General features: G+C 56.0%; 1 protein-coding gene across 3 annotated transcripts; it reads left to right on the top strand.

The window, feature by feature from the left end:
- The first annotated feature begins 2,997 nt into the window (after window positions 1-2,997).
- Window positions 2,998-13,135, top strand: LOC311633546 (leukocyte immunoglobulin-like receptor subfamily B member 3). 3 transcript variants are annotated; one of them, XM_084906308.1, is made up of 14 exons: window positions 2,998-3,137; window positions 3,336-3,503; window positions 3,622-3,657; window positions 3,825-4,112; window positions 4,255-4,554; window positions 5,330-5,632; window positions 7,021-7,308; window positions 7,462-7,767; window positions 7,974-8,255; window positions 8,545-8,844; window positions 10,496-10,612; window positions 11,140-11,195; window positions 11,934-12,098; window positions 12,223-13,135. In XM_084906308.1, exons 2-14 carry the CDS (start codon window positions 3,470-3,472, stop codon window positions 12,364-12,366), a joined length of 2,619 nt encoding a protein of 872 aa, XP_084762434.1. In that variant the 5' UTR covers window positions 2,998-3,137; window positions 3,336-3,469; the 3' UTR covers window positions 12,367-13,135. The 3 variants fall into 3 exon arrangements, with proteins under 3 accessions (XP_084762434.1, XP_084762435.1, XP_084762436.1); XM_084906309.1 differs by lacking the exon at window positions 3,336-3,503 and having other exon boundaries at window positions 3,009-3,137; XM_084906310.1 differs by lacking the exon at window positions 3,336-3,503 and having other exon boundaries at window positions 3,024-3,046.
- The last annotated feature ends 210 nt before the right edge of the window (window positions 13,136-13,345 follow it).

The following is a 13,345-nucleotide window of genomic DNA, read 5'->3' as shown; positions in this document are numbered from 1 at the left end:
ATGTCCTCGGGTGAGAATTTTTTTTTTAAATAGAGTACCTTCTTTCTCCTTTAAGTCATCTTGCACATTATCTTTTCCCTCTTTAGGTCAACAGTGTCATTGTTGAGAGCATCTAGCTCCTTAAGAGCAGAGAAATCTGTAGCAGGACTGGATCCTATGGTGCTCTTTCCTAAACGGGCTCTGCCGGGTGGTGGGAGCATCTCAAAAGTAAAAATGTGAGGAGGATCAATGCCCTTATTAACTTCTGATTGACTTAGTGAAAACCAAAGGCAAACATATCCTTTGAAAGCTTCCCACAGGATCACATAACACCCAAAGGTAGGCTAGTCAGGTAGAAGCTAAACGTGTTTCCAGAAAGATTTTACAAATTTCCAATCCAGACACAAACCCATCCATGTCCTTAACAGTGTCCAGAAATATGCCATCCTCTTTAGCTTTTCTGCAGGGGATCCAACCCACGCTTTCCTCTTAAGCAGGTGGCACAAGGCTGGAGGCCAGGAGATGGGCACAGGTGCTTTATTCATTGTGCCCTCCACCAAGCACATGGCACCTGCAGATTCATCTCTGTGAGCATCGAACTAGGGCCCAAACCACTCAGCTTCCAAATGCTTCCAAGGGCAGCCTCAGGCAGGTTTGAGGTGAATAATGCTGGTTTCCCTTTACCACAGAAAGGAATCCATGTACTGGGCTTAAAATGATTTTTTTAAAATGCACCATGTCTGTCCTTGTCTTCAGATTTTATAGCCCACAGGACCCTATTGCACAGGTCCTGCTGTCCAGCAAAGCACTATGGGTGTGGTGAAGCATTGGAGAAGAAACAGCCACGTTCAAGTTCCTCAGAGATACCTACAATGCATTCTGGGTATATGCACAAGACACAAAGCAATGAACAATTCCCCTTTCCTCAGGACACCTTACAGTTCTGGTCAGCTAAAGCCCAAACCTTTCCCAGTCAATACCCTGGTGCTCCCATCCTGCAAGGGAGGGGAAGGTAGGACAGGCAGACAGGGACTGGAGCAGAGAGAAAGGGGATGGTGAAGAGTAAAAAAGCTCTTCCTGGCCTCTACCACTCTGGGATTCCCTTTGCAATCCATTTCTATCAGACGCTCCCCACCTACACCCCTGCTTCTCCACAGAGAGTCCCTCCCAGAGCTGTATGATGTTCCCAAAACAAAGAGGTTGACAGTGGAATCTGGCCTGCCCTGTGGCATCCTCTCGCCCTAAGTTAGGAACTGACGGTGATATGTCCAGCAGGGCCAACCCCAATGGTGAGCCTCACGCTCACACCTGGACAGACGCCCATGAACAGCTAGAATGGATTGAATCCATTTCACACACACAAAGGGGACCTGGCTCCGTGCTGACCATGGGCTTGGTCTGTGGGAAGAGACAGTCCAGTGCCCATATCCAAAGCATGTGGAGGGGGCAACCCTGCTCCAACTTTCACCTTGAGTCGAGATCCCCTCCCTGTGTGGGGCCTCCCTGGGTCCCTCTCTTGTCCACACAGGGGTGAGAAACTCCACGCTGGTGACTTCTGGCTGAACCCAGGCCCAGTAGCCACTCAACAGTGGTTGTCTATTCTGCTTCCCTCTCCATCTAGGGAACTTCCACTTCCCCTTTTGGGCATTGAAGATGGCCACATGTTTCAGAAACAGTGTGCATGGCCTTTCTCAGCATCAGGAGCAGTTGGGGATGTGTACGTGGGTTTAGCAATCATCCCATTCTTGCAGAGTTCTAAATAACACCGCTCAGGGCTCACAACACAGGCGTAGTCGGGTGTGGAAACAAACCAGGATGGCTGCCACTAGGTCCCAGGGCACCAGCCCCACAACCACTCTAAGGAGTTGAATTCTTGACGACCTGCTTCACGAGAGGAAACTGAGACTCAAGGGATTGTATGTTGAGGGTGAAGGTCACACACCTGATGGACAATGGAGGACTCTTTACTTAAGAATCAGCCCAGCCGGCCTGGCTCAGTTGTTGTACATGATCTGTCAACCAGGAGGTCAGGGTTCCATTCCTGGTCAGTGCACGTGCCAGGTGCTGGGCCAGATCCCTCTTTTGGGGCTTGCACTAGAAAGCCTATGAGTCATTTTCTCTCACCATTCACTTTTCTCTAGCCCTCTCATTTCCTCTCTGAATTCAATAAAGATATGTATATATATTTTCAAACTTGTTGGGGGGGAGGGGCGGGGAGAATAAAGAACAGTGTGTGAGTGGTGCTCCCGCCGCTGGACGTGGGGCCCGCTGGGAGCAGGACTGTTATGTGCACAAATATGTGTGGGAGCTGTGGTTCAGACCAGCTCTACAGGTTGCAGGCAGGATCTTGGGGCAGAGGGAGCTCACAGCTGCCCTTAAAGCTGAAGGTGTTGGTGCCAGAGTTGAATCTGAACTCTGGGTAAGAGATGAGCTCCAGGTACAAAGCAAAGAGCAGCACAGTGACTCCTGGTGGCAAACCCCACAAACACACAGGCACCTGGGGAGAGGGAACTGGTGCTCATGGGGACAGTGGATGGTTCCTGCCAAATTCCAGAGCAACCATCCTACTAAGACCATTGGGTCCTGAGTTCCTGTAATGCTGTGACCCTCCAGTAGTTAAACTCATTGAAAAGCAAGTAAATGACAATGAACATTCTCTTGTAAAAAAGAATAAGAGAAAAGAAAACACCTGATTGAGACATTGCTGCTCAGTGCACACAGGAAGCAGGTGGGACACAAGTATTTAAATAAAGGGGGTTTAATCAACAAATCAAAGCTCTAGCCCAGAAGACACCTTCTTAATGTCTAGGACAAGCCATGGCCCCAGGGGGACAGCTCTGCCTGAGGAATGAGGGGCCCTCAGGGGAAAGTGACCCTGAGGCGTGTTCCCAGGAAGGAGGGGCTGGAGGCTGTGGCTGAGAAAAGGGAAGTTCATGACAAAACATGTGAAAGAAAAAAAAACAGATTCTGGGGCCACTGAAGGGACCTGTTTCCTTCCCTTATTGCCCTGCATTTCCCTCTGTGCTCACTGTCACAGGGACATCGCCCTGAGCTGCACACGGAGAGGGTGAGCGTGTCCCTGCTGATCTGAGCTCTGCAGGCCACAGGGGCCCACGTCTTCCTAAAGCGTCTCCAGGGCCCGGGTGGCACTGTCCATAGTGAGGACCCCAGGGAGGTGCTGATGGACAGGCTGAGGAGGAAGGAGCCTCCGTTGGGGAGGCTCTGACAGGGAAGGACGTGTCTGGGTCACCTCGGCTACAAGGGGCGGCTAAGAAGGCTCTGGGTCTATCAATATTTCCTGCTTCACCATGAATATGAGAGCCAGGCTGCTAGAGAGGCTGTGCCCTCACCTATAGGCTGCTGACATAACAACCTCGTGACGGGCAAGGCCTGCCTCCCAGTGACCACTTACCAGTGTATCTGTCTGTCCATCCTGTGGGCCCTGTGGTCTCCTTCATCTGCTCAACTGAGGACTCTGGGAGAAGACTCCATGACCCTCGCCCTCAGGGTCCTGCTCTGCCTCGGTGAGATGGAAGGGGGAGGGGAGCCCTGGTCTGTCAGGTCCCAGGACTCGAGAGGCTCATGGGGAGGAGTGAGCTGTTTAGGGTTCAGGGCAAATCTCTCACAGGGACTCTCTTCCAGGGCTGAGCGTGGGCCTCAGGACCCCAGTGCAGGCAGGTGAGTCTCCCCAGGCGTCCCGGGTCCCGCTCCTCCCTTGGGACAAGGACTGCCCTCACGGCAGTAGGGGAAGGGGTACTGATCTGTCTGATAGATGGGGTGCATCTGGGACCGACTGTTGGACCAGGGGTGGGAATGTCCTGTGACCCACCTCTGATTCCTTCCAGAGCCTCTCCCCAAGCCCACCCTCTGGGCTGAGCCAGGCCCTGTGAACCCCCGGGGGAGCCCTGTGACCATCTGGTGTCAGGGGACCCCAGGGGCTGAGGAGTACCGTTTTGAGAAAGAGAAAAGCCCATCATCATGGGATAGTCAGAAGCCACAGCATCCTGGGGACAAGGCCAAGTTCTCCATCAAACACATGACAGACAATGATGCGGGGATATATCGTTGTTACTATCTCAGCCCCACTGGCTGGTCAGTGCCCAGTGACCCCCTGGAGCTGGTGGTGACCACAGGTGAGAGGACACTCAGGGTCCCAGTCTAAGGCTCTGCCCTCAGGAAGGGGGTCTGCTCTCATGGTGTTCCCTCTCACAGCCCAGCCCTGGGGGACATGAGGGAAGGATGAGCCCATTTACACGCTGCCTCCTCCTCTCCTAGGATTCTACAGCAAACCCAGCCTCTCAGCCCTGCCCAGCCCTGTGGTAACCTCAGGAGGGAACGTGACCCTCCAGTGTGGCTCAGGGCAGGGATTTGGCAGGTTCATTCTGACTGAGGAAGGAGATCACAGGTTCTTCTGGGCCCTGGACTCACAACACACCAGTGGGCAGTCCCAGGCCCTGTTCTCGGTGGGCCCCGTGATCCCCAGCCACAGGGGGACGTTCAGATGTTATGGCTGCTACAAGAACAAGCCCCAGGTGTGCTCACACCCCAGTGATGCCCTGGAGCTGCTGGTCTCAGGTGAGTCCCATTATTGTCTCATCCATGGATTGAGACACCAGACACATTATTGGCATCTTTGCTGTGAGGGGAGCCCATGTGAGGGGGTGTGGTGAGGGGAGCACAGGAGCTCCTGGGTTAGGGACACAGAGAGACAGTGACAGCTGGGAGCCAGGCCAGGAGAGGAGTTTATGGGAGGAGCAGCCCCTGTCATTCATGTCTGCTGTCCCCAGGTGAGTCTGGGAAGCCCTCCCTCCTGAGCTAGCAGGGCCCCATCGTGGCCTCTGGACAGAGCCTGACCCTCCAGTGTCGCTCTGATGTCAGCTATGACAGATTCGCTCTGCACAAGGAGGGGAGACAGGACCTCCCCCAGAGCCTTGTCCTGCAGCCCCAGGCTGGGGTCTCTCAGGCCCACTTCCCCCTGGGCACTGTGAGTAGTTCCTACAAGGGCCAGTACCGATGCTATGGTGGATACAACCTCTCCTCTGAGTGGTCAGCCCCCAGCGACCCCCTGGACATCCTGGTGGCAGGTGAGGAGCCAGTGGGCTCAGTCATCAACCCAGACTCTGCACAGGCCCTGCTGGGGGTCTCTAGTGGTCAGGCCAGAATGAAAGTGTAGAGCCCCAGGGAGGGAGGGAGGCAGAGAAATGGAGGTGTTAGGGGCGAGGGGGAGACACAGAAACAGAGACAGACAGAGAGGAGGGTCCTCAGAGAGAGGCCTGGTGACTCTCAGGACAGAACAAGGTGCACAGGCAGCCCTCTCTCTCTCTCTCTCTCTCTCTCTCTCTCTCTCTAGGACACCTGTCTGACACACCCTCCCTCTCAGTGCATCCAGGCCCCAGGGTGGCCTCAGGGGAGAACGTGACCCTGCTGTGTCAGTCATGGAGCCAGAGGGACACGTTCCTTCTGTCCAAGGAGGGGGCAGCTGACCCCCCGCTGCGGATGAGATTGGAGCAACAAGCTTGGAATTACCAGGCGAAGTTCTCCATGAATTCTGTGACCTCAGCCCACAGGGGCACCTACAGTTGCTACAGCTCACTCAGCTCCTCCCCCTTCCTGCTGTCACACCCCAGTAAGCCCCTGGAGCTCCTGGTCTCAGGTGAGGGCCCTGACCCTGTCTGCTGAGCTGTCAGCTCAGGGTCCCGTCTCCAGAACAATCATGGGCTGAAAGGGAGGGAGGGGCTCAAGGATGGTCACCCAGAGGAGATCAGACCCTCGGGAACTCCCTTCCCCGTCTCCACCCCAATCCCACACCTGGTCCAGAAGGTGCCAGGTGAGCAGTGGGAGTGACTTAGTGAGGACTCGGGGAACGGGGGGACTCCAGGGTCAGCCCCAAACTCTCCCCTCCTCCTGTCCTTCTCAGGACCAAGGGACGCAGGACCTCACCCAGTGATTGCTCTTTCCTCAGAGGGAATCAGCACCCTGGGCATTTCTGAGTCTGAGGATCTAATGCCGCCCATGCACTAGGGGCAGGCTGTCCTAAGGCTGCTAGGAGCTGGGACAGATTTCAGGGAACGCTGGTCCCCAGGGGCTCAGAAGATTGGTCTCCCCAACCAAGAAAGTCAGGCCCTCATAGCGGAACTGGGGACCTCTGTGAGGAGGTGGCAGGTGACTCTATGGAGGCAGGGGCTTAGCCATAATAGGGTTCCGGTCCCTTTAACATAGACCCTCTGAAATCTCTCCATTCCCTGTCTGGGTCTCAGTGTCTGCAGGTGTAAAAGGAGAGAAATCCTGTCCTGAGCTTACATTTCCTATCAGTTCTGGCCCTGACCTCACAGGGAAGCCCTCTGGACGTGATGTTATGGGGCCTGTCCCCTCTGTACAGGGAAGGGCACCAGGACAAGGGTCCAGGTCCCCAGTTCTCCCCTAACTCCCCCACCCCCCTGATTAGGCTCAGCTCAGAGGAGGGAACAGGGTAGATCAGCCATGGCTCAGCTCCTGGCTCTGCTACTCCTGCTGTGGGGCTGGGGGTCCCTTCTCTTCTCTGAGTGTCAGGTGCCTGTCTGCTCATCCCTGGTCCCATCCTGCTCACAGGCTGCTGGGAGATGAGGTGACAGAAGGGCCTCACAGAGCTCAGGAAGGCAGAGCCCCCAGCCCAGCCCCACCTTCCCAAGGAGCAACAGGGCATGCAGGGTGGAGAGGGACCCAGGAAAGACACAGAATCCAGCCCACACCCTGCCCCTCCCTGTCCCTGCTGTGCTGGGGGCACATAATGAGGAAATACCCTCACCTTCAGATCAGGCGTGGACATGAAGCTGGTGTCTCCCTGGGGGCAATGTGAGGACGGCACAGGGAACCCACAGTCCTGGTTCCAGTCCCAGCTCTGCCCCATTCAGGCTGGGTGACCTGGGGCATGTGGTTAACCTCTCTGAGCCTCAGTGAGGTGGGTGGTGGGGTCAGCAATCCCTGGTGCATGACTGGCTCATTCATGACATCATGAGGGGGAAGGAGGGCTCCCAGGACCTTTCATGTCTGATTCCTTTCCAGGAGACATCCCCAAACCCTCCATCTGGGCTGACCCAGGCCCCATCGTCACCAACGGGAGCTCTGTGACCATCTGGTGTCAGGGGGCTCTGCAGGCTAGTGCCTACGCTCTGTATAAAGAGGGGGGCTCTGAGCCCTGGAAAACGAGGATCCCACAGGACTCCAGCAACAAGGCAGGTTTCCTCATTGAAGCCACCACCTCACACCTCGCAGGGCTGTACCAGTGCGTATATTACACCGCTGAGGACATACTGTCACATTGGAGTGACCCCCTGCTCCTGGTGGTGACAGGTAAGGGAGACAAAATGTCCCCTCTCCTCTGTGGGCTCCAGGTCACAGGCAGAGAGAATAAAGTGTGGCCTCAGGGGACCCCACCTCTCACAGCACACACCTGCGGCCTGAGGGTGACGGTCCCTTTAACACAGACTCTTTCTCCTCCCTCAGGAGTGGGTGATGCACCCTCCCTCTCAGCCCAGCCAGGCCCTGTGGTGGCCTCAGGAGGGAACGTGACCCTCTCCTGTAGCTCTAATGTCACATTGGGCACTTTCCATCTGCTGAAGGAGGGAGGGGCTGACCCAACCCGAAGCATGAAATCTGAATGGAGGAACCATGCTGGGAGGTGGCAAGCCATCTTCCCTCTGGGCCCCGTGAACACCACCCATGGGGGCACCTACAGATGCTATCGTACTTCCAACTTCAACCCCAACGTGTGGTCACAGCCCAGTGCCCCTCTGCACATCGAGGTCACAGGTGAGGACAAACCGGGTGCATCCCCATCTGTTTCCTGGGCCCAAAATGACTGTCCATTGTGGCCCTGGGCTCATGGGGTCAGTGACACTGGCCTCTTGGGAACAGATCCACTGGCGGGAGGCTCAGGGAGGGACATGGGAGACCGCTCACTGCAGCCCAGTGGGCAATGTGGGGTGCCCCCTGGTGCCACTGTCCCCTCCTCTCAGGTGTGCACAAGGAGCCCGCCCTCACGGCCCAGCCAGGCACGCTGGTGCTGTCTGGACACAGCCTGACCCTCCAGTGCCACGCGGAGGCCGGCTTTGACAGGTTCGCGCTGACCAAGGACGAGGGCCACACACACCCCCAGCACCTCGATGGGCAGCTCAGCCCCGACTTCCTCCTGGGCCACGTGAACCGCACCCACGCGGGCCGGTACAGATGCTACAGTGGACACCACCTCTCCTCTTTGTGGTCGGCCCCCAGTGCCCCCCTGGACATCCTGGTGGCAGGTGAGGAGCCAGCCTGCCCCTGTGCTCAGGGCTCTGGGCCCAGGGTCACCTGGGGGTGATGGGGTCCAGGAGAGGGGCCTGGAGCAGAGGCTGAGCTGGGCAGACGCCTAGGGGAGGGAGGGAGAATGGGGGTGAGCTCATGAAAATAAAGGACACCCCCAAGAATGACTGACAGGAGTTGGGAGGGGTCACAGACACAGTCTCTAGAGAAAGACAAGGTCCCTCAGCTCAGGGTCAAGGGCGTGAGGGAGGGGTGGCTCTCTGTACATCACAGCCTTCCTCTCCCCAGGATTGTACAGGAAACCCTCCCTCTCAGCCCAGCCGGGACCCTCAGTGGTCACGGGAGCGACCGTGACCCTGCAGTGTGGGGCTGAGAGCTTGTTGGACACCTTCTACCTGCACAAGGAGAAGTCACTGGATCCTCCCCAGCACCTTCGTCTACAGAACACGTCTGTGCCCTCCCAGGCCACCCTCACCCTCAGTCCTGTGACCTCAGACCACGAGGGGACCTACAGGTGCTATGGCTCCAACAGCTCCGCCCCCTACCTGCTGTCACACCCCAGCGACCCCCTGGAGCTGGTGGTCTCAGGTGAGGAGCCCCAGCTCCGCCCCTGTGTCCTCAGTCAGTCAGGCCCTGTCCCCAGAGGACCTTGGGCTGCAATGGGCTGAGTGAGTACCAGGTGGAGGGCCACCCAGAGGGGACTCTCACCTCCAGGGGATGGAAAGAGCCAGAGCCACTCCCATCCCTGCCTCCTCCTCCTCCTCCTCCCTGAGGCCCAGACATGCCCCTGTGGGCGGAGGTAGGCTGGCGAGGATGGGCTGACCAGAAGGAAAAGCCAGGGGCGCCCATCCCGACCCTCGTCCCCAGTCCTGTGGCCTCAGCCAGAGACCAAGACAGGAGTGTGACCTGCAGAGACCGGATCCCCACAGAGAGCAGGACCCCTGCTGGGCTCGGCCCGTCTCCCAGAGGGGTTGGGGGGATGGAGATGCTGGGGGACCTCCAGGGAGGAGCAGCCCCCACCCCCTCCTCCCTTCCTGCTTTAGCAGCCTCTGGGGATGGGTCCCCAATGGGAGGTCAGGCCTCAGAGGACTAAGTGAAGGTCTGGGGGGAGGTGGTGGGTGGGAGGAGCTCAGTGTTGGTCTTGGCTCAGCCACTTCCTGGGTAATGGCCTGAGGAGACTTCCTCCTTCTCACTGGGACCAAGTTCTCCAAAGGCTGAACACTTAGTGTGCTCGCGTCTGTGTGTGCATGTATATGTGTGTGTGTGGTGTGTGTGTGTGTGTGTGTTGCGGACTCAGGTGGTGTCTGAGCCTCCTCCACAGCCGTGAAGTCAGGAGGAGAAGCCTCAGCCCTGGTCCAAGTCCCAGCTCTGCTCCCGCCCGCCTGTGGGGCCTTGGACACGTCTGTTCCTCCGAGTCCTGGTCCATGGGCTGTGGGTCAGGCCCCACTTCCCCCAAAGGGAAGGCCCTCAGCACGCAGCCCGGCCCAGTTAGAGCTCAGGAAGGACCAGCCTTCCCTCCTCCCTCCTGCCCTCTCCAGAGGCATCCCATGTGCACAGGCCCCCCTGTGGGTGGCGGGGGTGAGGGGGGCGCAATCAGGCTGCAGAGTGGGACAAGGATCTGGGCTGATATGGAGAGGGTGGGTCTACCTGCAGGTACGAGGACAGCATGAATAATACTGATAATAATAACAATAACAACAATAGTAATAATACCCTGACCAGTTTTGCTCCTCCCATTAGAACATCAGCCCTCAGACTAACGCGTGTCAGGCTTGGACCCTGGTCAAAGGCACAAACTTTAGTTGAAGATTTGATCTCCCACCCTGGTCAGGGCACATGTGGGAGGCAACCAGTCAATTTGTCTGTCTTACATCAATGTTTCTCTCTCTCTCTCTTTCTCTCTCTCTTCCCCCAGCCCCTGACTTCTACTGTCTCTCTAAAGATCAATGGAAATAATATCCTTGGGTTAGGATTAAATCAATAATAATAGTAACAACAACACACAGGGATCCCCCTGTCCCGGGTTCCAGTCCCAGGCTGCCCCGCCCAGGCTGGGTGACATGAGGCACGTGATTAACCTTTCTGAGCCTCAGTGAGTAGGTGGTAGGGTCAGCAATCCCTGTCACCTGACTGCTGTGAGGTTAGAAGAAATGAATGACAGACCCAGCATGGGCCTCACACACAGTAGGTGCTCATTTATTACCTCATTGGCTCATTCATTACATCACTTGTGTTCAAGATTTCAACTGGAAACTGATCATCCTGATCGGGGTCTCGGTGGCCCTGGTCCTGCTGCTCTCCCTCCTTCTCTTCCTCTTCCTCCGATTCCGGCGTCAGAGCAGAGGCAGGACATCTGGTGAGTAGGGATGACCTGGGTCACAGGAGGGGGCCTCAGAGCACCTGCCACAGGAAAGCCAAACAGCTGGGGAAGGTAAGCTGAGTGGATTTCTCTCGAACCTCAAATCAGGAAATGTGGAGCCCTAGCTGGTTTGGCTCAGATAAAGTGTCAGCCTGCTCCAAGGACCCCAGGCTTTCCCTAACCTTACCCCCACCCCCCACCCCACCCCCCCCCCCCCACACACACACACACACACACACACACTCAACTCTCCTGGCTCCACCCCCAGCTGCAGCCCTGCTGTTGACACCCAGCAGGAACCCCTCTGTGAGAGGAAGAGACAGCTGCCCTGAGGGAGGAGCACAGGGATTTCAGGAGGGGATGGAGAGGGTTAGGCTGGGAGAATGGGAGTCTGGGTGAGAAGGACTGAGACCCACACTGTGTGACCTGGTGCCTCACCTCACCCTGGGTTAGTGGCCCATCTGGGAGCAGGCGGGGTCTGCAGCCCTGAGACCTGCCAGGAGACACCCCCTGTTCTTCCCCAGCAGATGCTTCTGTGAAGAACCAGCAGCCTGGAGAGAAAGTGGAGCTGGACCCTCGGGTGAGACCCCTGCTCCTGCCCAGGCCACCAAGGACCTTCTGTTGCCCAGTTTAATCCATTGGACCCTTCCCTGTCCCACCTCACCTGGTTCTCAGCAGCTTCCATACTGACCTCCCCTCTGGGCCCTCAGGTTGTCCTGCTGTGACTCACTCCTCCTGGGTTCCTTGTGACCCCATAGCCCCTCCTACGGGGCCCCCTTTGCTGGCCCCTCGTCCCCTGTCTGACCTTGTGCAGCCCCAAGTCTCAGGAGGAGGCAGGAGTGAGTGACTCACCACAGGTCCCCAGGACCCCTTCATTCATTCACCCAGCAGATGTGAGGGGCTCCCTGTTTACCGGCTTCATTTAGGGGCCACGGTGCCGTCCTGAGCCACGCTGTCTCCACGTGCCTCGAGCTCACCTGTGGACGAGGGAGACAATATGCAAACAAGCAGACAGTGTCCCAGAGAGCACAGTGCTTGAAGGAACATACAGCAAGAGGAGGGGATAGAGTGCATGGTGGGGGACAGGAAAAGAGTGGGGTGCAGAGGTCCTGAGGCAGGGCCTGCTTCTTCAGGAGGAGGGCCATGAGGCTGGAGCCCAGTGAGCAAGAGAGAGCGCGTTAGGATGAGAGTCAGAACCAGAGGCCCCAGGTCTTAGGAAGGCCCTGCAGGTTCCACCAGGAGAAGGACTTGGTCTATTTAAAGTGTAAGCCATCTCCCTGGCAACATGAGGATGATTGACAGGAGGCACTGTCTCCAGCAGAACAGGCAGGATGAAGACCCCCAGGGAGTGACGTATGCCCAGGTGAACCGCTCAAGACCAAGACCCACGCAGGGAACGGCTGCCTCTCCTTCCTCCCAGTCAAAGGAAGTGCTGGACACAAAGGGCAGACAAGCAAAAGAGGACAGACAGATGGACAGTCCGGTGAGTCCCATTCTCTGCAGACCTCCAGGTTTCCCCAACCCCAACCAAGTGTCATTTCTCTCTCTCTCTCTCTCTCTCTCTCTCTCTCTCTTTCTCTCTCTCTCTCCCCCCCCCCCTGCTACAGGCTGCACCTGATGACTCCCAGGATGTGACCTACGCCCAGCTGAACCTCTTGAACCTTAGACAGCAGACAACTGCACCCTCATCCTCCCCATCAGAGGAGCCCCCAGGAGAGCCCAGCTTGTACGCTGCTCTAGCCTTCCACTAGCTCAGGAAAGACCCAGACCCCATACTCCAGGGGGAGGGGCCTGTAGGACCCCAGAAGCCATGGGTACTTCCTCCAGGGATACTCGGCTAGTGACCCCAGCCAGCTTGGAGTCCAGATGTGCTCCCCTGGCCGCTCCTGGCACCCTCTGGGAGTCACCTGGTTCTATAAGCAATATGCCTGCATTTTGGAATCAAAGCAAGACTTCTCAATAATCAATGTGTGAATTTAGCACAAAACGAAAGTGAGAGAATGCTTTAAGTGAATGACAATGTAAATATCATACATCAAACCTATGAAATGGAACAGAGAAACAACCTACGTGTCCTTGAACTGATAATGGGGTAAAGACGTGGTAACTATACAAACATAATATTTCTCAGCATAAAACATGAAATACTGCCATTTGCCACAACATGGATGGATCTGGAGAGCATCCCGCTAAGTGAGGAAAATCATACAGAAAACGATAAGAACCGCATGATTTCACTCATGTGGGTGATGTATGAAACTTGGAACTGTCATGTATGTTAAATACATTGAAGCTGTAAGGAAAAACTTTCCTGCAGCCCTGGCTGGTGTGTCTCAGTGGAAAGAGCATTGGACTGTGGACTGAAGGGTCTCAGGTTCGATTCCAGTCAAGGGCACAGGTCTGGATTTCGGGCACGATCTCCAGAGGTGATTCTCATCATTGATGTTTGTATCTCTCTCTCTCTCCCTCTCCCTTCCTCTCTGAAATCAATAAAAAATATATCTTTTTTAATCTTTCCTGCAAAGTGACTAAAGTTCAGAAAGTTTCACTGCTAAATGCTTCTTAACACTTATGTATGTATGAAATACACACATATATACACATGCATGTATGAAATACATACACATATATACTTGGACATACACATGGGCACACACGGACATATACACAAACATGTACAGACATATACATGGGTGCACATGGACATATACACCAACATACACACAAACA

The sequence above is a fragment of the Pipistrellus hanaki genome (assembly GCF_964339955.1).
Source record: "Pipistrellus hanaki genome assembly, chromosome: 15".
NCBI classification, from domain to species: Eukaryota; Metazoa; Chordata; class Mammalia; order Chiroptera; family Vespertilionidae; genus Pipistrellus; species Pipistrellus hanaki.
Note: the sequence above shows the minus strand (reverse complement) of the source record. Positions and strands in the feature narration are given on the sequence as shown.

What these genes read in the sequence shown, in the direction of transcription:
- LOC311633546 (XM_084906308.1), top strand. Translation starts at nt 3,470, where the DNA reads ATGACCCTCGCCCTCAGGGTCCTGCTCTGCCTCG. An exon ending in GGAGCTGGTGGTGACCACAG is followed by an intron (nt 4,113 to 4,254) that starts GTGAGAGGACAC and finishes CTCCTCTCCTAG; the next exon opens with GATTCTACAGCAAACCCAGC. An exon ending in CCTGGAGCTGGTGGTCTCAG is followed by an intron (nt 8,845 to 10,495) that starts GTGAGGAGCCCC and finishes CTTGTGTTCAAG; the next exon opens with ATTTCAACTGGAAACTGATC.